General features: G+C 50.7%; 1 protein-coding gene across 1 annotated transcript in view; it reads right to left on the bottom strand.

Annotated features, from left to right (window-relative positions):
- The window catches only part of LOC135916602 (fatty acid synthase-like), a 291,000-nt gene that overhangs the window by 144,717 nt on the left and 120,928 nt on the right, over positions 1 to 25,355 (bottom strand). Inside the window, exon 5 of the mRNA XM_070532796.1 lies at positions 20,343 to 20,465. Within this exon, the coding sequence (XP_070388897.1) occupies positions 20,343 to 20,465 (123 nt within the window). The remainder of the gene's footprint in view (positions 1 to 20,342; positions 20,466 to 25,355) is intronic.

The following is a 25,355-nucleotide window of genomic DNA, read 5'->3' on the forward strand; positions in this document are numbered from 1 at the left end:
AACGAAATCCTCCAGTCTTCAGCGGCTGTGATGATCACGACGTGGAGGACTGGCTCTCGTCATGAGACCGCGTGAGCTCGCTTAACAAATGGGATGACACAGTTGAACTGACTACCGTCATCTTTTGCCATTCTGGAGTCACTAATGTATGGTTATGGAATCATGAACGCAACCTCTCCAGCTCAACCACATTTACAAATTGTTTCAAGTAAGTTTTCGGTGGCCCTGCTGTACGCAATCTTCGCGCAGAACACCGCTTGCGTGGTCGCGCTCATCAAAAAAGCTTCACCAGCTACATTGAAGACGTAATTAACCTTTGCTGGCACATTATTCCCACAATGTATGATGCTTAAAAGATAAAGAATGTCCTGAAGAGCACACAGTATGACGCTTTCCTAATACTCTCGGCGAAAAATCCTCAAACGGTTGACGAGGTCATTACCCTGTGCCACAGCTACGATGAGCTCCTCAAACAATTCGTTTACGCAGCGAGTTGCCGCTCCGGACGACACGGTTTCGGCCCTAACCGACAGTTCAAGAGTGGCTACCGCCCTCTCTTCGTTCGTCGACCAAATCAAGCCGTTCGTTCGTGAAGAAGTCGTGCACGAACTGCCATTGCTGCCTCCTAGCCAGTCGTCTGAGTCCTCTTTATCCCCGGAGCTCCAACGGGTCATACATGAACAAGTCAGCGACGCACTACCTCTCGCTAATTAGTCACCTTCTGGGCCGCTTGCGCTCACGTACGCTGCCGTCGTCACCAAGCGAAGACGTCTGCCTGAAACTGTGCACTACGCGCCCACAAGCCACTTCTACGCCCTGCCTTCTGCTGCTGCGAACTGGTTGCCCAGAAGCGGCTTCTGCGCGCCTCTGCAGCTCCTACGCCCCCCTCAGAATAGTGCACGCCTACTTAGGCCCCTTGTTGACAATTCGTAGCGTACCCAAGACAACCGGCCGATCTGCTTCACGTGCGGCTTTGCTGGCAACGTGGTATGGTTCTGCCGCCAGCGGGGCTGGTATCCTTCCGATATTCCGACACTACAAGGGAATGCTCCTGACTCCCAGTCCCGCTATGCGCCACCAGTTCCGCACTTCGCTCCTTCGTCTACTGTTCCCTAAAGCTTCAACATTCGTCGGTCTCCATCTCCGCGTCGACGTTACCTGTCCCCCATCGCCCACCACCCTCCAGCTGTGGAGGAAAACTAAAAGGCGCATTTCCGCAGGCGGCAACTGCGATCTAGAACTGATCAAGCCCTCGTTTATTCTCCGCAAACGTGATTGAAGCTTATCCCAGAGGTATCGCCCTTCACGCGCTTGGCGACACGGGTGCCGCAGTGTCCGTGACTGCCAACCAGCTTCGTCCTACGCTCCGAAATGTCACGACTCCATTTTCTGCCATTTCGCTACGTACAGCAAGCATTGAGCCAACTCAGCCCTTACGAGTATGTACCGTCCGTGTCACCATACAAGACAGTTTCTACAACATTGAATTTGCTGTTCTTCCCCGATGCTCTCATGCCATCATTCTTGGACGAGGCTTCCTCTCGTCTCATCATGTTGTTATTGATTGTGCCCGTGCAGAAATTGCGCCTACCACATTTTTCGGCAGTCTATCTGAAGATTTGCTTTTACATTCTGCTCGAGTGTTCGTCGCCACCGATACTGATATGCTCCTTTCTCTTTCACCCTTGTACCCGTTTCCTGTGCTGCTTCATACGATTCCACAGTTCTTTTCATGCCATCTCTTTTTACTGCACGCATTCAGCCCTTCTTGCTTCCCTTTGCCCTACTTCCCTTTCGTCACGGCTCCAGCGGACTTCACTTTTCGAATCTTTTTTGTATCTATCAAGCTTCCATCATGGTGAGTGCCTCGGTTTTCCTGACGAATGCGACTCAAGCTCTGTCTGGAATGTGCCTTATGACTCAGCTCCTCCTCCGGTTGATGCCATGGCTCTTCCTATCTCTGCGTCTGCGCCTTCGTGTGACCGAACGTTTGCTCCGTGTATTGATCCCAACCTCACACTGAGTCAGCGCACGCAGATCATCGACCTCCCTACAATTTCGTACTTCTTTCGACCGCCAACATCAATGTTTAGGACGTACCTCCACAGTCGTTCATCACATCGAAATCGACAGCCATGCCTGTCTACGCCAACGTCCATAGCATGTGTCCGCGACGGAGCGCCGTGTCATCGATGAGCACGTAGGAGATATGCTCCAACGCGGCGTGATACAGCCATAACACACTGCGGGGCTTCTCCGATAGTGCTGGGCAAAAACATAAATTGGACAATTCGTTTTTGTTTGGGCTGTCGAAAACTCGAGAAGATAACCCGGAAAGATGTCTCTATCCTCTTACCCGTTTCCACGACACGCCGGATGCCTCCAAGGTGCTGAATTCTTTTCTTTAGATTACGATCCAGTTATTGGCAAGTCCCGGTGGCTGATGCAGATTACCGGGAAACGGCTTTCGTTACGCCTGACTGCTTATATGAATTTACCTTTGCCCTGTCTAATGCGCCTGCAACGTTTGAAACAGTGATGCATAACGTCCTTCGGGGGCTCAAATGGCAGACAATGCTTTTGTTATCTCGATGAAACTGTTAGCTTTTCCCCGGAATTTCGTTCTCACCTGCTCCAACACAAACGCGTGGTTCTTTGCCACGCCGATGCTGGAATCCAGCTCAACTTAAAGAAGTGTCGCTTCGCCGCTCGGCAGCTAGTCATCCTTGGCCACGTTGTTTCGAAAGATGGTGTGCTCCCAGATGCAACCAAACTCCAAGCCGTCACTGAATTCCCATGACCAAAGACCACAAAAGAACTCCACAGCTTCATCAGATCATGATCCTAGTTTTGTCGTTTCATCGCAACCTGGCCACCGTAATAGCGCCTTAGACACAGCTTCTCGCAAGTAACCACGACATCTTGGCCTGACCGCCAGTTTGCGATGCCGCATTCACGATGCTGCGTCGTCTTCTAATCTCAACCCCATACTCCGACATTTTGACCCAAGCGCACCGATAGAAATACACAAGGATGCCAGTGGCGTCGGCATTGGCGCTGTTTTCGCACAGCGAAAGACTGGCTTCGACGAATGCGTTGTTGCCTTCGCTAGCCGTGCACTCATGAAAGCGGAAGCAAACTACTCTATCAGAGAAAAAGAATACCTGGCTATCATTTGGGCCATGAGTAAATTTCGTCCCTACCTCTACGGCCGCCCGTTCAACTTCGTCACTGACCACCATGCACTCTGCTGACGGTCGTCCTTGAAATGTTCTTCAGGGCGTCTAGCTCGATGGGCGCTTCGCCTCCAAGAGTACGATATTCTAGTGCTGTACCGCTCTGGCCATAAACATTCGGACGCGGATGTTTCGTCTCGCTCTCCAGTGTCAGGGCAGCCCAATTATCAGAAACAGGGCAGCCCAATTATCAAAAAGTACGAATATGCGAGTCCTCCCTCACCGCCACGGACATGCTTTCGAAGCAGCAGCAGGATGAAAGGCTTGCTGCTATGCTGGCTTTTCTGCACACCACACCCATCAGCGCCTCCCCCTGGCCGTGCATTGCGTCGCCGAGCACACCAGTTCGCTATTCGCGAAGGCCTCCTATACCGGCGTAACTTCCTCTCAGACGAGCGCATATGGTTACTCGCGGTTCCTCAGCATATACGTCCAGACATATGTGCAACGTTTCAAGCAGACCCGCAATGCGCACATCCAGGAGTACTAAAAACATACGCGCGCCTGCGACTGTGTTATTACTGGAGCGGGATGTACCAATTCGTCCGCCAATATGTCCGCTCCTGCTTCGCTTGCCAACGCTGCAAGAATACCCCTCGTGCTTCAGTTGCTCCGCTGCAACAATTGCCTTCTCCAGGACGGGCCTTTGACCACGTCGGAGTTGATCTTTATGGGCCCCTTCCCAGTACTTTAGATGGCAACCACTGGGTGATTGTGGCGATAGACCTTCTTGCGCACTACGCGGAAACTTCGCTTCTGCACAACGCATCTGCGCATGATGTTGCCTGGTTACTTCTGCGTAACATCATACTTCCCCATGGAGCCCCCGATAATTCCTGATCGTCAGAGGCCGTGCCTTCCTATCTGAAGTTACAGAAGCCCTACTAAATGAATGCCACGTAATTCACCGTACCACTACTGCATACCACCGGCAAACGAATGGCATGACTGAGCGCTTTAACAGCACTCTTGGAGACATCTTAGCCATGTACGTCCCATCTGACCAGACCAATTGGTACCGCATTCTACCCTTCGTGACGTACGTTTATAATACCGGCACACAGACAACTACGGATTTTCCCCGTTCTTTCTTCGCGTCCGCGAACCTTCCTACAGAATGATACCATCCTTACGTATCCCCCTGACACAATGGAGGCTACTACCCTGTCCGAAGCTGCTGCACACGCGGAAGATTACCGAAAGCTCTCCTGCAGATTTACTTCGCAAGATCAATAGTGACAGAAGTACCTTCGGGATACTCCCGGTTATCCTGCAACCTATGCCCCCGACTCACTAATCTGGTTTCGGGTTCCGGCTACCAGCCCTGGGCTTTCATCCAAACTCGTTTCTATCTCTCAGGGTCCCTACCGTGTTGTCAGTCTGATGTCTCCCATGAACTGTTTGGTAGAGCCCTTTGAGGTGCTTTCGGATAAGCGCCACCGAGGCCATGAAATTGTGCACGTTCAGCGGCTCATGTGCTATCCTGCCCGTAGGTCGCCGAGATGGCTCCTCCTATCAGGGGACGTAATTGTACTGGAGAAGAACGAGCAGCAGGCACTGCTCTTAGAAAGACGATGACAACGAGTTGTTGGAAGTCTTATACCTGTGTTTTCTAATCTGTGTGATCTATCGCTGCCGTGGTCTATTATCTGAGGGTTTCATAAATAAACTATAAAGCCTCTTGACAGTAGCTTCGTCGGTGGTGGTATGATGGCGGTGAAATTCCGAATGAAGCTTATGACGTAATAGCAGTTCATGCACTCGAAAGTTGCCAGCCCATTACATAGTCCAATAGGTATTACGTGAAATTCGTATAAGCCGTCGCGTGCGACAAAAGCGGCCTTCGGCCGATCGGCATCTGCCTTTGGTACTTGCCAATACCCTGAGCGCAAATCTAGAGATGAAAACAATTATGCGCCATGTAGGCTGTCAGTCGCGTCGTTTATGCGTCCGAGAGGGTAGACGCCCTTGCGAGGGACCTTGATGAGGCGCCAGTTGTCCACACACAACCGCACAGAATCGTCTTTCTTCGTAACAATGACGACAGGGGTTGGCCATGAACTGTTGGAAGGTCGTATCACCTCGCAGCGACGCATCTCATTGACTTGTTCCTTGATTATACGACCTTCTGCAGGATATAAACGATATCGACGTTGCCGCATTGGCAATTACGAGCCAATGTCAATCCAATGAATAACAGCTGGCATCCGGCGCAGGGAAGATTTCCCTACGTCGAAAGAAGAACAAAATTCTTTGAAGGGGCACAAAAGCTGAGACCGCTGGACCAGTGTAAGATCGTCGGGAATAGAAGAACCGAACACATCACTGCGCGATAGGTCGAACGTAGAAACAGCACTGAGCGCACTGGAACCAGTACAGTAATGGTCATCAGGCGCGTCCATAACTTCCATGGCATCGATCGCTTCTACATTGCCAAGACATTTCTCCTCGGAGCAGCGTCACAGGGATGGGAACGGGTTGTAAACGAGAATGGTGCTGGAGCCCTGTGCAATGTCCACTGTCGCAGAAGGTAGCAGCAGAAATTTATGAGTGAGAAAGCGACCAGATGGAGACAGTGGCATGACAGCGTCCGAAATTACGCTGCAGTACGTGGGCACGACCGTCGACGCATTCGGAGAAACGTGGGAGTGGGCTTGGAAAATTGTCGCCTCGAAAGCGAAGAAATGTCGGTAAGCAGCAAATCTAACAGCGGGGATAGTTCTCTTTCGGCCCGTGCGCAATGGCAACGACATTTGTGGCGCTGGAGAAAATCCCCACCGAGGCTAACGTCATGAGAGCACAAGGAAAGCATTGTGAATCCTATGGCGTTTAGAATGTCGGCAGTGACCACACGAGTGGTGCAAGCTGGTAAGGGGGAAATATTCTGAGCACTGGCTGCGCGAAGTACCGCGCAGAAAGGGGTGTCATGACTTTCAGAAGTATGCGGCAAAGCTTAGCGTCCATAACACAGACGGCAGCTCCTGTGTCCACGAGCGCAGATGCGCGAACTCCGTCAACAAGCAGTTCGATTACATTCGAGGGACAGCGTTGAGGACTTTCACATGTCGACTGTGTCGCAGCCCTTGCCTCTTGGATTGCGACGATTAGTTTTCGTCGTCCCTAGTGATGGGGCAAGGCCGCATCGCCAACAGAGAATGATGCTAAGGAGACGGCAAACGGCGGGTAGTGGCGTTGGGCGCAAAGTCGGCGACATAGCCGATGAATGGTCGTTATATGGACGGTCGGGCTGGCTGGTCACGGATGATGGGGCGCTAGGTGGATGCACACGATTACAAAAACATGCGACAAAGTTGGCATACAGCCACACGCAAAGCATATGGGCCGGTTGTCAGAAGTACGTCACCGGTTTTCTGTGGCATGTCCGATTCATGTCACCTGACACGTAGTACGGGACGGCTGCTGATATGATTGCATGGCGGGCTGCAGTTGCAGCCTAGCCAAGACGTCGGCATAACGGAGAGACATACTCGGAGGTAAGGGTTGGGTCCCCGCGACGACTTCGGCGTAGCCGAGTGATGCAGCAACCTCGACCTGTTGTGGCGGAGCAACGACTTCAGCATGGCTTAGTGAATCAGCCGCAGGAAAATAATGGCGCAGGTCTGTTAAGACCTCGGCGATTTTCCGCGCGATGGAACGATGGAGTGAAGGCGTAAAATTTGTGGGAGGCTGTTGTATACGCGGCGGCTGACGAAGGAGAGCTGGCATGCAAATTCTTCCCAGACGAATGTTTATTTCTGCAACAAGCGCAGACAGTTCAGAGTTGGTAGCCAAACCAGCAATCTATTCGTCAGCCGATGAAAGGCTACGTGTCAACGAGGGATGCCTGCGTAGCTCCTCGTAGCTTTCAAATAGGGAGACGATGTCTGTCATGGACTGACGATTCCTTCAAGAAGCCTGTAGAAAGCATCGTCCGCTATCCCTTTCATAACGTGTCGGATTTTGTCGGACTTCAACATCGTCGTGTTGACTCTCTTACACAAGTACAGAACATCCTCAAAGTAGCTCGTAAATGATTCATCCGGTTGCTGTGCACGTTCTCACAAACGCGATTCCGCACACAGCTTGTGCACAACCAGGTGACCAAACAAAGCTGTTAAAGAGGTCTTGAACGAGGACTACGTAGGAAAATCGAACTCATGGTTGTTGCACTAGAGAATGGCCACACTCGCGAGACAGAAGAGGACGTTGCTAAGTTTTGAGGGGGCGTCCAATTGGTTGTGGCCGCTTACCCTCTCATTCATCGTAACCAATCCTCTGCGTCGGTGTAATCCACGCCGCTGAAGATGGCAGAATTCCTGGCATGGGACCGGCTGTTGAAGCAGGGCTTGGGCTCCCACCACAGCTGGCGTTCACCGAGCATAAACGCTGGAGAAATTGACTCAGTAGAAAGCGCTGGAGAGGAAGGCCCGGTATAATTAATGAATTAATTGTGGGATTTTACGTGCCATAACCACTATCTGATTATGAGGCACGCCGTCGTGGGGGACTCCGGAAATTTGGATAACCTGGAGTTCTTTAACGCGCACCTAAATCTAAGTACACGGGTGTTTTCTCATTTCGCCCGCATCGAAATGAAGCCGCCGTGGCCTGGACTGGCCCGCTATAGCATCCGTCTTCATCACTACAATATTTACGTAGGTTTTCGTTTCGTCGCTCATGATATTCCCGCTTCTTTCCAGGCGTCCTAATTGTGCATGGTTTTCTTTGTGCAGGAACCACTGCGTCCTACCAAGCCTGAGCACGATGACCTTGATGTTCCCGTCACCACTCATCGTGTTGACACTGCTGTTAGGGAGTCCTAACTATGCCCGGCCTTTCCAGAGTGCCATCAGAACACAAATGAAATCAATTGCTTCGCGGGTTCTTCCTTTACATATGACAGGGTAATTTAGTCACTCCCTGCTTCGTATGCTGCAGTAGCCGCTTCCCGACAACTGCACCTTATGCTACCGTAATCTTTAGCGGAAAACGCTTGCGGCAAGCGCTATGTGCGAGGCGAGCTTGATGGTTGATTATTGTCTTGCCCCTGCGCAGCTAGCGCCTGCCATGGATGCACTTAGGCGAGCACCATCTGGTGGTGCTGCAAAGAATCCAGCGGCGCACGCGGCACGCGCCTCCCACAGTTATTGGTTGAGTTTTTGGCCAAGAACACCACAAATGCACTCGGGAGTGACGGTATAGAGCATCGCTTTGAAAACTGCTGAGCAACAACGAAAAGCAACATTTTAACGAAACCGAGCAGCGATGACGGCTTTTTCTTTTAAGTAAGGGTTTTCAACGTTATTTTTGAACTGCGGCTTACTATAGATTAACGCACGTTATGTGTTTGTGTCTATTACATGTCTGCATTTTATTGTGCCAGTTCGTGTTTAATTCTGGTATGCCCGTTCGACAAGGCTACGCTCTGGCGTCACGTGTCTGACGTTGTTCGCACGCTAGAGGCCTTTTCCATTTTGCTTCGAACATGTACCTCACGGTGCTTCCCAACGAACCACCGGCGCTCACATGCTGTCATGTTTTGTTGGAATTCTTTCTCGATTGCCCTATACCATATTCCATATGCCATATTCCTGTACCATAACACCATATTCGCGGTGCCCTCGACGGCAATGCGGCCGATCGCCTAGCTGGTTAGCCTTCAGCAGCCATGCACTGTAGCTGAGCCTTTAGAGCGCAGCTCTTTGGCGCCTCTTCCCGCGCTTGGTGTCGTCGTCAGCGTCGCCGTTGTGCCTCGCCGCAACCAGCTCCGCAGCCGGCGCCAGCGCGCTGCTATAGCACCGTGCGCTCCTGGCGCCATCTCTCGCGCACGGCACAAGCCTTGCTCTCCACGTGTCCTCCAAAGCCTGATCACGTGCTCTCTCCTTCCCTCTCACCCCCTTACCCACCGCAGCGCCGTTGCGGTGACTCTCGTAGCTACCGGTCACTCCGCCCTCGCCATCCCTTCAACCGCTGTCGCGGCACTGCCGCTTGCAGGCTGGGGGCTCTCCTTGCCGCCTCACGCTTACGTTAGCGTAGTAGAATGTGCAGGGTCGAGAACTTAATTGCGATGACGTGCTGCTGCGCTTTCGGTTGCCGTAATAGACACAGCGAGGGCAAAGAGCTTTTTGCTTTGCCGTCCGGTGGGCGCAACGTAAAAAGAAGTGTGGATTCGCAAGATCGGGCGGGCTGACTTCGAGGAAGTGGCAAAGAACGCACGGCTTAGTGAAGTAAGGGCCACGGCTACTTACAACCTCTTATTTTGAGCCTAGTTCACGCCTTCCGCTTCGAAAAAGTGTGTGTTCATGCTCTGCGTGGTCTTTAGCGCGTTGTTTGACTTTTGTTTTTCGAATGTGCTGTCTTTGTTTCATGTAGTTTCGTCTTGCGGTGAAATGCACGCATCTGCAGCTGGCCTGTGACATAAAAGCGACTTTATTCGGGGTGTGTTTTCAGCTCCACCAGAAGTTAGCACATTCTCGACGCTTTTGCAAGGCTCACAATGACTTACGATGCAGTCTTTTAGCTTCGAATGTACGCCCGAATGTATTGATTTGGTTTGTGGTGATTAACGTTTTTAACGTTCCGAAGCGACTAAAGCCAGGATGGAGGTCATAGTGGATGGCTCCGGACAACTTTACTTAGCTCGCCTGGGGATGTTTAACGTGCACTTTGATCGTAGAGTCGTACGTGGGCCGGTAAATTCCTCGTTGGCGTTTCATAATACTCGCGCGCTAGCGCTGCTTTAGAAGTTTACGCCTCGGCGCGATTGTATTTCTTCAATAAATTTCACTTACTAGTTGTAACAACTTGTCATTATTTCGTATTATTGACGGCGCCTCCAGGGCTCCAAAGCGGCAATGGGAACACCAAAGCTAGAACCAGGGCTGCATGGGGCTCGCCGAAGCCTGTGCATTGTGTGTTCATGCCAAGGGGGTATAAGATCGCGGACAGCCAATTTTCTATGCGAACACTCCCTGCGACGCCTACATTAGTGTAATGTTACGTGCTCTTCAGAGGCCTCCGTTAGCCATTACATGTGCCCTTCTGGAGCAGTACTTGTACACAAAAAACAATATATCGTCACGATTACCAAAGTACCCCGCAATGATAAAAACAGCCCCGTTGCCAGGTATTGCTGACGGCACACAGCCGGAATCTCTCACGCGCCGACCAAACAAAAGTGTCCTGCAGGTACGTGAATGAACCTACGAAAGCACGTACACATACTTTCACGCTGTCAACACCTGAGACTTTGGTAATTACCCGCGTGTTTGAGTACACCGCGTAATTGCGTCGTGTTTCAGCAACAGGAACTCTCAACGTCGCACGCTTTTCGCAGTAAATACGCCTTCAATAATGGTCATTTTCTCTATTTCTTCCGCACTTCCAACTCGAAATTCTAAAGGCCAGTTACCGACTGACGAAGATAGATCTCGATTGAAAAAACTGCTCTGAAGGGCTCGAACGAACTTTCCTGTGGACTTTGGGTGATTGAGGGGTTTTGCTCTGCGGTAAAGTCCCTCAATCTCCCAAAGTAGCGCCATTCGCTTCCCTCCTCCTGCGCTCGGCGCGGCCTCGACGGTGGCGCCGCTGGTGGTGGGCCCGCCTTAGCAGACGACGGCTAAGACGCTACGGGAGGAAATGCGCAGAAAAGTTCGTTCGAGCCCTGCGGAGCAGTTTTTTCAATCGAGATCTTTCTTCGTCAGTCGGTAACTGGCCTTTAGAATTTCGTCTTGGAATTGCGGAAGAAATAGAGAAAATGACCATTATTCAAGGCGTATTTAAGGCGTAAAGCGCGCGACGTTGAGAATTCGTGTTGCTGAAACACGACGCAAGCACGTGGTGTGCTCAAACACGCGCGTAAATACCAAAGTTTCAGGTATTGACAGCGTGAAAGCATGTGTACGTGGTTTCGTAGGTTCATTCACGTACCTACAGGACACTTTGTGCAGTCGACGCGGGAGAGATTCCGGCTGTGTGCGGTCAGCAATGCCTGGCAATAGGGCCGTATTTTTTCTTTACGGGTTGCTTTGGTAATCGTGACGATATATTGTTTTTTTTTTACAAGTACTGCTCCAAAAGGGCACATATGTAATGGCTAACGGAGGCCTCTGAAGAGCACGTAAGATTACACTAATGCAGGCGCCGCAGGGAGTGTTCGCATACAAAATTGGCTGTCCGCGATCTTATACCCCCTTGGCATGCACAGGCTTCGGCGAGCCCCATCCAGCCCTGGTTCTAGCTTTGGTGTTCCCGTTGCCGCTTTGGTGCCCTGGAGGCGCCGTCAATAATACGAAATAATGACAAGTTGTTACAACTAGTAAGTAAAATTTATTGAAGAAATACAATCGCGTCGAGGCGCTAACTTCTAAAACAGCGCTAGCGCGCGAGTATTATGAAACGCCAACGAGGAATTTATCGGCCCACGTACGACTCCACGATCAAAGTGCATGTTAAACATCCCCAGGCGAGCTAGATAAAGTTATCTAGCTCGCTCGACCTCCTAGCTTTAGTCGCTTCGGAACGTTAAAAACGTTAATCACCACAAACCAAATCAGTACATGCGGGCGTACATTCGAAGCTAAGAGACTGCATCGTAATTCATAGTGAGCCTTGCAAGAGCATCGAGAATGTGCTAACTTCTGGTGGAGCTCAAAACACACCCTGAATAAAGTCGCTTTTATGTCACAGGCCAGCTGCAGATGCGTGCATTTCACCGCAAGACGAAACTACATTAAACAAAGAGAGCACATTAAAAAAAAAGTCAAACAACGCGCTAAATACCATGCAGGGCATGAACACAGACTTTTTCGAAGCGGAAGGCGTGAACTAGGCTCAAAATAAGAGGTTGTGAGTAGCCGTAGCCTTTACTTCACTAAGCCGTGGGTTCTTTGCCACTTCCTCGAAGTCAGCCCGCCCGATCCTGCGACTCCATACTTCTTTTTGCGTTGCACCCGCCAGACGGCAAAGCAAAAAGCTTTTTCCCCTCACTGTGTCTGTTGCGGCAACCGAAGGCGCAGCAGCATCGCATCGCAATCATGTTCTCGGCGCTGCATATTCTATTACGCTAACGCACTCCGTCAGTCCGCCTACCGTACTTTCGTCGCGCAGGCCCAACAATGGAGGTCGGCGCGCGCTGGAAAGAAAAAAATATACAAAAGCGCGGCGCCTGCTCCGCGCTGGAAAGAAAAAGATATACAAAAGTGCGGCGCCTGCTTCCACGTGACACAGATTGGCCAATGGGGGAGCGGAGGAGGCTGGGGAGACAGGAGGCGTGGAGGAGGACGTGCCAGGGTGAGCGGGGTGGCAGAAAGATCTATGAATGGCGCTACTTTTGAAAAATTGAGGGGCTTTACTCTGCGGAGCAAGGCAGCGCCATGAGCGTTAGCCACTGGGTTCAGATTAGATGCCTACTTCGCACGCGTGGCAACAAACAGCCGGGTGACTGCTCACACTTTGTGCGTTCGCTTCTTGCAGCCCGGGCCACGCTGTAGGCCTACGTGGTTTTAATATGACGTACTCATGCCAGCCAGTGCAGCGCCGTACCCCCACGTTTTACCCGTTTAACCGGGCGGCCAGTCAAGCAGGCGTGAGTGATGGCGGGTAACCGCACATTTTGTATGTGCACCCGCCATCACTCGCGCTTGCTTGCCTGGCCGCCTCGTTACACGCATAAAACTGCGGCGGTACGGCGCTGCAAGGGCCGCCGGGACTAGGTCATAATAAAGCCACTGAGAAAAGGTTTATTGGCGGCTCCTAATGTAACGGCACAGCAACCGGGAACGGCGAAGCAGCCCGAAGCACTGTCCAAACGGACGCCAGCAATCAACAGCGCGAGCCGAGACGAGCCGCGCGTTGGCGATGCGGCTGTGCCGCGAGGCGCGTCTTCTTCTTCACAATCTCCCCCCGGACAGAAAGAGCCATCCTGGCGCCTTAAGAATCGGGAGGCAGAGGGTCGTGGTAGGGCTTGAGACGCGAGACGTGGACAATGTCGCGTCCACGCCGGCGCAAGTCTTCAGGTGGTGACAGGGGCTCAATGACAAAATTCACCGGGGATGTTTGCTCCAAGACTCGGTAAGGCCCTTCGAATTTTGGGACGAGTTTCGAGGAAAGCCCCGGCGTTTGGAAAGGGACCGACAACCACACAAGAACGCCTGGAGCGTAGGTCGTGCTTGGATGCGTGTCGAGGCGGTTTTCTTTCTGGCGCTGCTGTTGCTCTGCCGTAAAGGAGCGCGCTAGCTGGCGGCATTCTTCGGCTTGTCGGGCGACGTCGGAAACAGGTAGACACTCGGAGGCGTCAGGACGGTATGGAAGGAGCGTGTCGATGGTATGCGTAGGCTCGCGGCCATACAGGAGGAAGAAAGGGGAAAATCCCGTAGTGGCCTGGATCGCGGTGTTGTACGCGAACGTGATGAATGGAAGGATGCGGTCCCAGTTACCATGATCAGACGCCACGTACATAGAGAGCATATCACCAAGTGTGCGGTTAAATCGCTCTGTGAGCCCGTTAGTCTGTGGATGGTATGCCGTGCTTGTCCGATGAATAATATGGCATTCCGAAAGCAAACTTTCGACGACTTCGGAGAGGAAGGCGCGACCTCGATCGCTGAGGAGTTCCCGAGGTGCGCCGTGTCGAAGCACGAAGCGATGTAGGACGAAAGAGGCTACATCCCGCGCTGTAGCACTTGGTAAAGCAGCAGTTTCGGCGTAGCGTGTCAAATGATCAATAGCAACGACGATCCACCGATTGCCGTCTGGTGTCATAGGAAGCGGGCCGTATAGGTCGATGCCGACGCGATCGAAGGGTGTGGCAGGGCACGGGAGCGGCTGCAAGGCACCAGATGGGCGTAAAGGCGGCGATTTGCGGCGTTGACAGTCAAGACAGCACCGAACAAACTTGTGTACAAAATTGTACATGCCGCGCCAGTAGTAGCGGTGGCGAATTCGTTCGTACGTCTTGAAGACCCCGGCATGGCCACACTGCGGATCGTTGTGGAAAGCGGCACATATTTGAGACCGTAAGCTGCGGGGAACCACCAGAAGCCACCGACGACCATCAGGAGTGTAATTGCGTCGGTGCAGCAGCTGGTCACGAATGGCAAAATGAACTGCTTGGCGTCGGAGGGTTCGGGATACAGGGATGGTCGACGATCCAGAAAGATAGTCGAAAAGAGAAGCGACCCACGGGTCACGACGTTGTGCGGTTGCAAAGGAGTCCATGTCGAGAGATGACACGGAATGTGCGGAAGTTGTTGCGCAGGTCGAGTCTGGAGGTAAAGGTGAACGAGACAAGGCATCTGCGTCGGAGTGTGTGCGTCCACTGCGGTAGACGACGCGAATATCGTACTCCTGGATGCGTAGTGCCCAACGGGCTAGGCGGCCAGTGGCATCTTTCAAGTTGGCGAGCCAACAAAGCGCATGGTGATCTGTGACCAAGTCGAATGGGCGCCCGTACAGATATGGTCGGAACTTGCCAAGTGCCCATACTAAAGCCAAGCACTCTTTTTCGGTCACGCTGTAATTGGCCTCAGGCTTCGTCAGTGTGCGACTCGCATAGGCGACTACATATTCGGGGGAGCCCGCCTTTCGTTGGGCGAGTACGGCGCCGAGACCGACCCCGCTGGCATCTGTATGTACTTCAGTTGCAGCTGACGGGTCAAAATGGCGAAGAATAGGTGGGGAGATGAGAAGACGACGCAGCGTAGCAAAGGCGGAGTCACATGCAGGGGACCAGCAGGAGAGGGCGGCGTCACCGCGTAGAAGCTGAGTCAATGGCGCCATGATCGATGCGAAATTTCGAACAAAGCGCCGGAAATATGAGCATAGGCCCACGAAGCTTCGAAGTTCTTTGATGGTCTGAGGCTTCGGAAACTCAGCGACTGCTCGAAGTTTTGCAGGATCGGGTAGAACGCCGTGCTTGGACACAACGTGGCCTAAAATGGTGAGCTCTCGCGCGGCGAAGCGGCACTTCTTGAGGTTGAGTTGAAGGCCAGCGTTCGTTAGACAGGTCAAAACTTGTCTAAGGCGGAGCAGGTGAGTAGGAAAATCAGGCGAGAAAACCACGACATCGTCGAGGTAACACAGACATATAGACCACTTGAGGCCACGCAGCGTGTTGTCCATGAGTCGTTCAAAGGTGGCAGGGGCGTTACAAAGCCCGAAAGGCATCACCTTAAATTCATATAAACCGTCAGGTGTGATGAACGCGGTTTTCTGGCGATCGGCCGCCGCCATGGGGACCTGCCAGTACCCTGAACGTAAGTCAAGGGACGAGAAAAATTCTGCGCCCTGAAGACTGTCGAGGGCGTCATCGATGCGCGGCAAAGGATAGACGCCTTTGCGCGTTACCTTGTTTAACCGACGGTAGTCGACGCAAAAGCGAATAGACCCGTCCTTCTTGCGAACGAGAACGACAGGAGATGCCCAGGGACTGTGCGAAGGTTGAATAACATCACGGCGCAGCATATCTTCGACTTGGGTGGTAATGACACGACGCTCTTCGGCAGAGACGCGATATGGTCGTTGACGTAACGGCTGATGTGAACCGGTGTCAATGTAGTGCTGCACTTCCGACGTGCGGCCCAGGTGAGGTTGTGAAACGTCGAATGAACTTCTAAATTTGTGCAGGAGATCAAGAAGGTCGGCGCGTTCGGCAGGTGTAAGGGTATCGGCGATGGCATGCGAGAACGCAACCCTGGACGTTTCTTCAAGCGCGGGCATCGAAGATGCTTGGCCGGGGTCGACGTCAAAAGAGTCTCCAGGGACGTCAACCAAAGACGAAGAGTCGAGGAGTTCCACGAAGCCAAGGCATTCACCAACGAGCAACGTAAGAGGCGCACAGAGGGGATTGTAAAAGTAGAAATTGCCGCAGCCGCCAGCCATGTCAAGCGTCGCGAAGGGTAGTGGGAGAGATTTACGGCTCATGAAGACGTCGGACGGCGTGAAGAGGACCGTTGCATCAGCGATGGCATCGCAAAAGACGGGGACGAGGGCGAAGGAGCCAGGTGGAATATCTGTGTCCTCGCGCACGGTAAGTTTAGAAGGGCGGTCGCAATCTTCGTCCAAGGGTGCGTCACAAGGGGAAAATTCGACTTCGGCGCGTGCGCAGTCGATCACGGCTTTATGACTGGATAAGAAGTCCCATCCGAGGATGACGTCATGCGAACAGGTGGGAAGAACAATACACTCGACGATGTAAACAATGCCGTGAATAAGCACACGTACAGTACAGGCTGCGTGCGGAGTGACGGGCTGCGCGCTTGCCGTACGAAGCGACAGTCCAGAAAGCGGCGTGGTCACCTTGCGCAGCGAACGGCACAGTTTGGCGGCTATCACAGAAACGGCTGCGCCGGTATCCACAAGAGCGAATGTAGGAACACCTTCTACACAAATTTCGACCACGTTAGCAGGAGAGGCGCGAGGACTTTGACAGTTCGAATGGGGCGCAGTTCTTGCCTCTTGAACTGCGACGTTCAGTTTTCCTGGTCAGGTGGTGCGGGTCGCCGACGCATTGGGGAGAGCGAGCGTCGGCGAGGGGATGACGAGCGACGCGAAGGAAATTCTGGGATGTCAGCACGAGCATACGATTGGGGGGAAGGAGCGGCGTATTGGCGAAATGGCTGGCTGCCGTACTGGAAGGGCCGCGAGGCGTCGCCGAACGCGTGAGGACGACGGCGGCAATATCGGGCGACGTGTCCGGGAGTGCAGCAAGAATAACAGATGGGTCGGTTGTCAGGTGTCCGCCAAGGATTAGCTCGCGGTGCGGTCCAAGATGTAGCATGGGCTTCCGGTGGCAGCGGTTGGGACTGGGTCGTGAAAGACGCCGGTGGAGGCCTGCGTACTGCCTGGGCGTACGTAAGAGGCGCGGCCACAGGCAGGACTGGCTGCGCATAGGTGAGAGGCGTGGCGACAGGCTGCACTGCCCGCGTAGAGTTGAGATTCACGGCTGCAGGCGGCTGATGTGGTGCGGAAGGGACAACTTGGGCGACCTCTTCAGAAATGAGGGTGCGGAGCGTGTTTGGAAGACGGGAGGTGGGCTCCTGAGTGAAGGGGACTAAAGAAAGTTGGCGGGCAACTTCCTCACGCACAAAGTCCTTGACCCGCTGAAAGAATGAGGATGGGTCGTACATGTTGTCAAGGCTCGCCAACAAGTCGTCGCTTCCCAAAGGACGCCGAGTCGAAGCGCGTTGCTTCCTCAACTCATCGTAACTTTGGCACAGGCTGACAACTTCAGACACAGTGCGCGGATTCCTGGCTAGGAGCATCTGGAATGCGCCGTCATCGATGCCTTTCAGTATATGGCGAATTCGCTCAGCTTCGGGCATTGCGGCGTTGACTCGTTTACAAAGGTCCACGACGTCTTCGATGTAGCTTGTGAACGTTTCCGCCGTCTGCTGTGCTCGGGCGCGCAAGCGCTGTTCGGCACGGAGCTTGCGAACAGCGGGTCGGCCGAACACTTCCGTAAAGGTTGTCTTGAAGACTGACCATGTGGGCACGTCACTTTCGTGGTTGTGAAACCACAGTTGGACAACACCAGCCAGATAAAAGATGACGTGAGTTAACTTTGCGGGATCATCCCACTTGTTGTGTGCGCTCACTCGTTCATACGACGCAAACCAGTCTTCTACGTCTTCGTCGTCTGCACCGCTGAAGACCTTGGGGTCCCGTTGTCGTGGAACGCCGGTGCAGGTGACGGACTGTGGCGTCGGCGCCATTTGGGAGGAGCTGTCGGTCATGGCGGGTGGTAGCGTTCGTGATCTCAGCTCCAGGGTTTCAAGCGACGGGGTTTGAGTCCCAGCACCTCCACCAATTGAGAAAAGGTTTATTGGCGGCTCCTAATGTAACGGCACAGCAACCGGGAACGGCGAAGCAGCCCGAAGCACTGTCCAAACGGACGCCAGCAATCAACAGCGCGAGCCGAGACGAGCCGCGCGTTGGCGATGCGGCTGTGCCGCGAGGCGCGTCTTCTTCTTCACACCACATAGGCATGCAGTGCGAGCCGGGCGGCAGGAAGAGAGCGCACAACGTGTGAACTGTACTAGGAGGCGTTGGGCAGGCACCCGGCTCACTTTGCCGCGCGTGCGCTGTGGACAACCCAGCGGCTAAGGCTAGAGGGCGATGTCTTGCTCGGTGAAGCGGCGGCGGCGTGCTCTAGGCAGGGTTTCTCACCTCTGTACATCAACGCTACTACAGTCTGGACCGGGCTCAGTAAAATAAATGATGGGGTTTTAAGTGCCAAAACCACTTTTTGATTATGAGGCACGCCGTAGTGGAAGACTCCGGAAATTTCGGCCACCTGGGGTTCTTAAACGTGCACCTAAATCTGAGTACACGGGTGTTTTCGCATTTCGCCCCCATGGAAATTCGGCCGCCGTGGCCGGAATTCGATCCCGCGACCTTGTACTCAGCAGCGTGACACCATAGGCACTGAGCAACCACGGGCGTTGTGAGTTCAATAAAATATTCAAGGGGATCGATGTGAACGTCTTTTCATGAATGGCATGTTACGTTTAACTGATTCGACTAATAATGGTGTGTTTGCATACTTTTTAATCATTGGCGATGCCATTTATAGGCTTCGTGAGCTTGGTGCAGCTTCGTCCCTGCTTATAAAATACAGGTCCCTAATAGCTACTTTCAAGAATCGTTATTGCAGTGATGTCCAAATTTGAAGAATGTTACTTATGCCTACGCTCTAAGAAAAATAGGGGGAAATGTGGTATTGAGGTTACTCCTTTAGGGGAGGAAGTGATCTGCCACAACGATTCCTCCCCTTAGGGTGTAAGTGCGAGGGGATGAACGGTTACTCCCCATGTCGCTACTGCTTCGAGGACTAACAGTTGCCCTTTTCCGATGCTCCTCAAGGGAGTATAACGGCCATTCTTCCAGATGCTCCGCAAAGGTGGAATTAATAACGCTAGGCATTTACACCCTGATAAAGAAAATTACTGAGCTGAAAAAAGAAAGAAAAACTGACCGAAAGTGGGATTCCAACACACGTCCTCGAGCTCACAAGTCAGGTACTCTAACCACTTCACCAAAGCAGGTTTTTTTTTTCTTTCATGGTATTTATTACAGTAGCAATTAAACTGACGTTCAGCTGTTCTGCATAGTCGGAGAATGTAGAGCACAATATGACACTACACCTAAAACAGGTTTATGACGGGATCGATACACAACCGTACTGGTACCCCATTTTGATGTGGTGCCTATTCTTACCACCGTTCTAAAGTGAAACCAACATTTCTACCCACAGTATTAACGATGCCTTTTCTCTGTGTGACTTTCATTGTGCCCTTCACCACAGCAGGTCGGTTGACAGGACACGATATTGAGGCAAGATTAAGCAGCGAAACGCAGGTGCGGCCATATAAAAGCAACTCGGCATTTTGTATATGCTATGCGGGGAGAGTGTAACGCTGCGTCTGCATGCAACAATTAGCGACAGCGAAAAGAAAAGCCGTTGTGAGTAACTGTTGTCGTTCGTCCTCCTGTTGCTCTCTTTCCAACCAGGGACTAAACTATTTCTCTCCGAAATTTGCACACGGCAAGCAGATTCATGCAGTTAGTCCCTATAAGGACGAAAGCACCCTCTTTAGGAATAATTTCCTGGTTACTCCCATTTTCCCCGGGATTTTCCTTAGAGTATACATAGGTGGTAATGTTCGTTGCAGACTCCCAGCTTATTTATGTCAATAAGATGAAAAGCACATTTACATGGGTAAGATTCTCCCCGAGCCGATACTGGCCTTGTAGGCTTTCGACGTAAGCAGTTACTTAGTGGAAATGATAAGAGAAACGCTGTTGCACAATAATCAGTGGTGTTTGCGTTACACCCTTTCCAAATGCAGAATTGAGTCTGGGAATGCCATGATTCAAATAATACGTGTGTGAGGAGCGTTTGTTTTCGAGAAAAAGTGGAGTGCTTGATCGCATTTTTCGGAATTATTCGAATTAAACTAATTTTATCTTTTGTTCGTATTTATGCTGAAATTGGCGTGTTTTAGAAAGTAAGCTATTAGGAGTGTCCGTGCAAACAAGCACCGTCGTACGAACGTGATTGAACGCGCACCTGTATGTTACAGGAATGTTTCTCGGTCTTTCTCTCACCTTCTTTCTTGAAGCCGTCAGCGTTGGCTTTCACACCGATGATTTTTGAGTAGATTCGACGAGCTTGCTTGGCGCGTTGAAGAAAAATGGCGCCCACAGTTTCGCTTCGGGTGTAGCCATCGGCTGCATTGAAATAGAATACGCTTGTTAGAGCACGTAGTGTCTGAAAAGCAAACGTCCTCGGTTGATAATCCGCATTGTGAATGTGTTTTACGACAAAAGCCCCTGAAAAATAAAGTAGCGGCAGCTTGATCTTTTCGCCTCTGCCTCCTCATTGGCAGCTGCAACAGTGCCGTCTAGGGTGTGTACAAGGAAACTACGGCTGCAATAGCTAGTGGTAGCTGCGGGGTCTGCAGTGAAAACAGCTTCTTACGGCTTTGGCACATATTTTTTTGCCAACTACAGCAGCAAGATGTCATTGCGAAACATGCGAAGCCACCGGTCAAGCACAATCAAGCGAGACATAGTAAATGCCGTGCACCAACCGACAGTGCATGGTACGACACATCACGGCTGCGCTGGCAAAAAGCTAGCTTTCCATATTAGCCGTGGGCGCACATGTGGACAATATGGCGTTGTCTAGAGTTTCTGGAAACTTAGTGCTTGAGGCGTTAAAAGCGGTGACTTCTCTCTTACTTTTACCCAGCCTCATGTTCCCAGCCCAGCTGTGCTATCGTCTGACGCTGACCGCGTCTGGGAAAAACTTTCACGCTCATTGGCGGTTGCTAACTTGCGTGCATGCTCTTAGCCGGTGTAAGCGTATTGACGTTGATGCTCAATTAAGGCACTTCCATATTGCAGTACTCCCCTGGTGTACCGAACGACCACTAACCACGGCATGGGCACTGCAGCCTCAGGTGTTTCATCGCAGTTAGTTAAACACAATGTATGGCTTAGTGTACGAACGTGTCAGTGAACATACATGGGGTTTTATCGGTGATTCAGAAGCTTAAGCCATACATTTCAACAGGACCCGATTAATTTCCCAGCTTGAAAAACAAAGAATGCGTTGACCTTTCTCCTCCTGCTTTGACGTACTTGTCCATCTTTGCGTAATGAATGGTGTTGTTTACTTACCGTTGGAAGGTGTCAGTAGTTACTGTATATAAATTGGTCAATGGATGTGATGTGAATAATATCTAACCAGTGGTCACTTATGTGTTGTTTTGAAAAAGTTTCTGAAAAGGTAATGTACGAATGCATGAATTCCTATTTGAAACAAAATATCTCGTTATTGCAATACATTTTTTTAAAGAACGACCCGCTTAAGCGAATTTAAGCGCCTTTCTTGGATACAGTGGGCCTCACGTATTTAATCGCGGTCAGGTAAGCACAACCTACTTCGACATGATTGAGCATTTCGGCACGATTTCTTATGACGTACCTCTGATGAAGATTAAAGAATACAGATTTAGCCCTAAGTACTGCAAATGGCTGGAAAGCTGCCTTGGCAGCCACCGTAATCTGATTAGGTTGTGTGGCTGCGTGTCTGACGAATTGGTATCATCATCGGAAGTGCCTGAGCGCTCCAACCTTTGGCCCATGTTTTTTCTAGTTTTTGTAAATGATTTGCCGTTACATGTCGTGAACTCGAGGGCTTTGTTCTTTGCAGGTTATTTAAAAATATTGTGTAATATTGAGAACTTAGATTACTGCCGCCGTTTGAAAGCTCACATTGGCAACATCGAGAAATTATGCTTGATGAATAGGCTTAATTTGAACACCAAGACTACTGTTTTGTCTGTCACTAGGAAACACAACACAGTTATGTTTAATTATATTCTTACTTACAGAAACATATCTCGTGCTGACCATGTACGAGGCCTTGGTGTTGTTGTCTCGATTTATAGTTGCACATATCTTCAGTTGATTTGTGCGCATTGAGACATATATGCGTTATTTTTATGTTAATTAGAGAAAATTTCGTCGATACGAGTGTCTGCACACTTTTAACTGTGCTCTCGTGAGACCGTGTTTCGAGTTCGCGTCAGCAGCATGGAATAACGTCTCGGTTAGCTATTCCAGTGAAATCGTAAATCTTCAGCGTAAGTTCAAAGGCGTCCCTTATGGTAGGTATATTGGTCCCCGTCATTTCCATAACTATCATTCTCTCCCCAAAGACCTTAGTATGTCAGGCAACTTGTGCGTGACCTTCACTTTCTTCATCAAGTTGTGTGTGACTTTATTCATTGTGACCACTAACTGACGTCACTACAATTTAGTGTGTCTCATGCAAAAGCCGCCAAACGTTCTGATACATTTTATCCTGCGATGCGTACTATTTGTCCCTGGACTCGTTTGCAGATCACCTATAATTCATCCGTTCATAGCACGGCCACCAACTCTGGACCGTCCAGCGAGCCGAAGCTGTCGCCAAGGGCCAACAACCCTTGGCAGAAACCTAGGCGGCATCCAGGTCCACCCCACGATATCGCAGAGCATTCAATAAAGTAAATTGAATGAATGAATGAATGAATACCACGGTCATATTTGCCACAACTGCTATTTTTAATCGCTCTTTTTAGACAATTGTCTTATTCTCTACACTGTTTTCAGGACTTTATTTTTTTCTGTAATGTGTCCCGTGCATGCCATGCTGTTTGTATCTGACAGTTTGCGATAGTTTAGGCCAATGGCTGTTGAGACATACTCAGCCTAAAATATAACTCTATCTAAGCTGTCAGTCAGCTTAGATACATCAACTAACCTGATTAGCCTTCGATAAAACTCACGGGAGTGGAAGTGCCGGCACACGCAAAAGAATGGCGCTACTTTATTATAATTTTTCAGAGGCTTTAGGTACGACAGTCGAACACACCTTTTTCAAGGAGTAAAGGATCCTCACCAGCAGTGGCGTAGCAACAGGGGGGGCCGGGGGGCCGTGGGCCCCGGGTGCAAGAGGCCAGGTGGGGGGGGTGTCAGATACGTCTGAAGACACCCCTCTTTCCGTCGGATACACCCGGGGGGGGGGGGTGACAGAAGACCTATGGGCCCCGGGTGCCAGACGACCTAGCTACGCCACTGCTCACCAGTGGAGTGAATGAACGCTTACACTTTTTTTTTCCTTTTGCAGTTTTGAAAGTATACTATGAAAACTGCTAGAACGCCACGAAAAGCAGCTGAAATGCGTTGAATTCAACACAATGTGTTCAATTCTTGAAATAAGAATAAAATATGAAATGAGTGAATTATTATATGGTTTTACGTGCCAAAACGACGATTTGATTATGAGGCGCGCCGAAGTGGGGGACTCCGCATTAATTTTGACCACCAGGAGGCTTGGCCCCCGGTAACCACGTGGGAGCGGCCTGCTTCGTGATGACTCACGATCCGCAGGACCTTAATAAAGTTTTACCTTACAATATCATACCATACGAGGGGTCTTTAACGAGCCCCCAATGAGGGGGCACGGGCGTTTTTACATTTCGCCCCCATCGAAGCGTGGCTGCCGCAGACGGGGTTTCAACCTACGACGTCGTGCTTAGCTGTGTAACACTATAGCCGTTAAGCGACCGCGGCAGGTAAAGAAAGAAAAAAAAAATTGAGGGAAAACTAGTAAGGTTGTACCTGTACAGTACTGGGGGAGGCGCGATGGGCATTCGTCCGAGAAATATCGGCCTAGTTTCTAAAGTTAAATTTGCTGCTGACTCCGTACAAATATAGTCCCCCGTCTGCCAACATCTTGAACTAAATGTCTTTATTCTTATCTAGCTAATGCGGTTTTAGGAAGGGCTACTCTTACGAAGCATACTTGCTTGAGTTTAGAACAATCCTTGGTGTTCGATTGAAGACTTTACAATTCCAAATTGCCAAGTGGTCGCTTTCACTGGAATATAAGCAATAGCAAGAGTTATTATATCCTTCAATTAAAACGCGAGATGGCAAGGGGTAGCTCTTCCGAATTATTATACGGCTGGTCAGCGGGGGTTGCTACACAGAGGTCAGGGTTGGTGAGCTTGGAGTAATATGCATGAAGTAGCTAACTGCTGCCTAAATAATTTTCAGTCATCCAATAAGGACACCTGGCCTGAGGGTTCGTAGTAATTTTTATTTGTGAAATTAGGAAAATAAATTTCTTATTTGGGCAATGTCACCATCGTTTAATTAGTATAACTTGCAGCCACGCCCATAGAAATTGGATCGAAAGATTTTCTACGCACTGGTAAACATTTGCGCTGAATTTCTGCTACTAGAAATCTTTAGCACCGTCTGAAATTACTGAACATTAATTATTTGTCAGATGTGACTATTCTTGGGAGACCAGAGAGCCTGCGAGGAATAAAATTTCGACAGGCGGTATCGTCGACGCTAGCCTCCAGTGCTCCTAGCGCTTCACTGAAACGTCGAAAAATTTCCAGTTTGGTTGACTGGGCGGCAAAATCTTTAATTGAGAGCAGCATTAAAGGCGCATAATCCTCTCTCGGTTTGTCTAACTCGCCGATCCGAGGTCTCGACTGTTTTAATGGTTTCTCAAACAACGCTAGATGGTCGTGAGTGTGTGCCAATTTGGCAATTGTGTGCGATAAATATCAAGTGCAACTTTATTTTTTCCATCGTGAGTTGCTTTTACCCATCAGTGTTTGAAGCGTAGGTACAAATTATAACGAGTAATCTTTACCGTCGTGTGGGGCTTTAACTCACATACACGCCGTTGAATTGAGACCGTCCTTCAACTAAAACTTGACTAGCTGTCTCATCTATTACAATCTTAACACTGCCAGTCAAACTGCCCTTATTCATTAGTGTACAATGTTGTGTAATATTCCACATTACTGTGCATCACTGTACACAAACTAAAAAAAAGCATCAGGAGGCTCGAGCTCCAGTTGAACTCACACTAGTTTACTTCGCTTACACATAAACGCGGATCAAACGCAGTAGTCAACTATGACGAAGCTTCTGCTTGCTCCCTGACCTGACAACCACGGCTTCGCGAGCATAAACAATGCAGGAAAAAATAAGCAAACCAGGTGTGTGCTGCACTGAGTAAAAGCACTGAGTAAAAATATAAGC

The sequence above is a fragment of the Dermacentor albipictus genome, chromosome 2 (assembly GCF_038994185.2).
Source record: "Dermacentor albipictus isolate Rhodes 1998 colony chromosome 2, USDA_Dalb.pri_finalv2, whole genome shotgun sequence".
NCBI lineage: Eukaryota > Metazoa > Arthropoda > Arachnida > Ixodida > Ixodidae > Dermacentor > Dermacentor albipictus.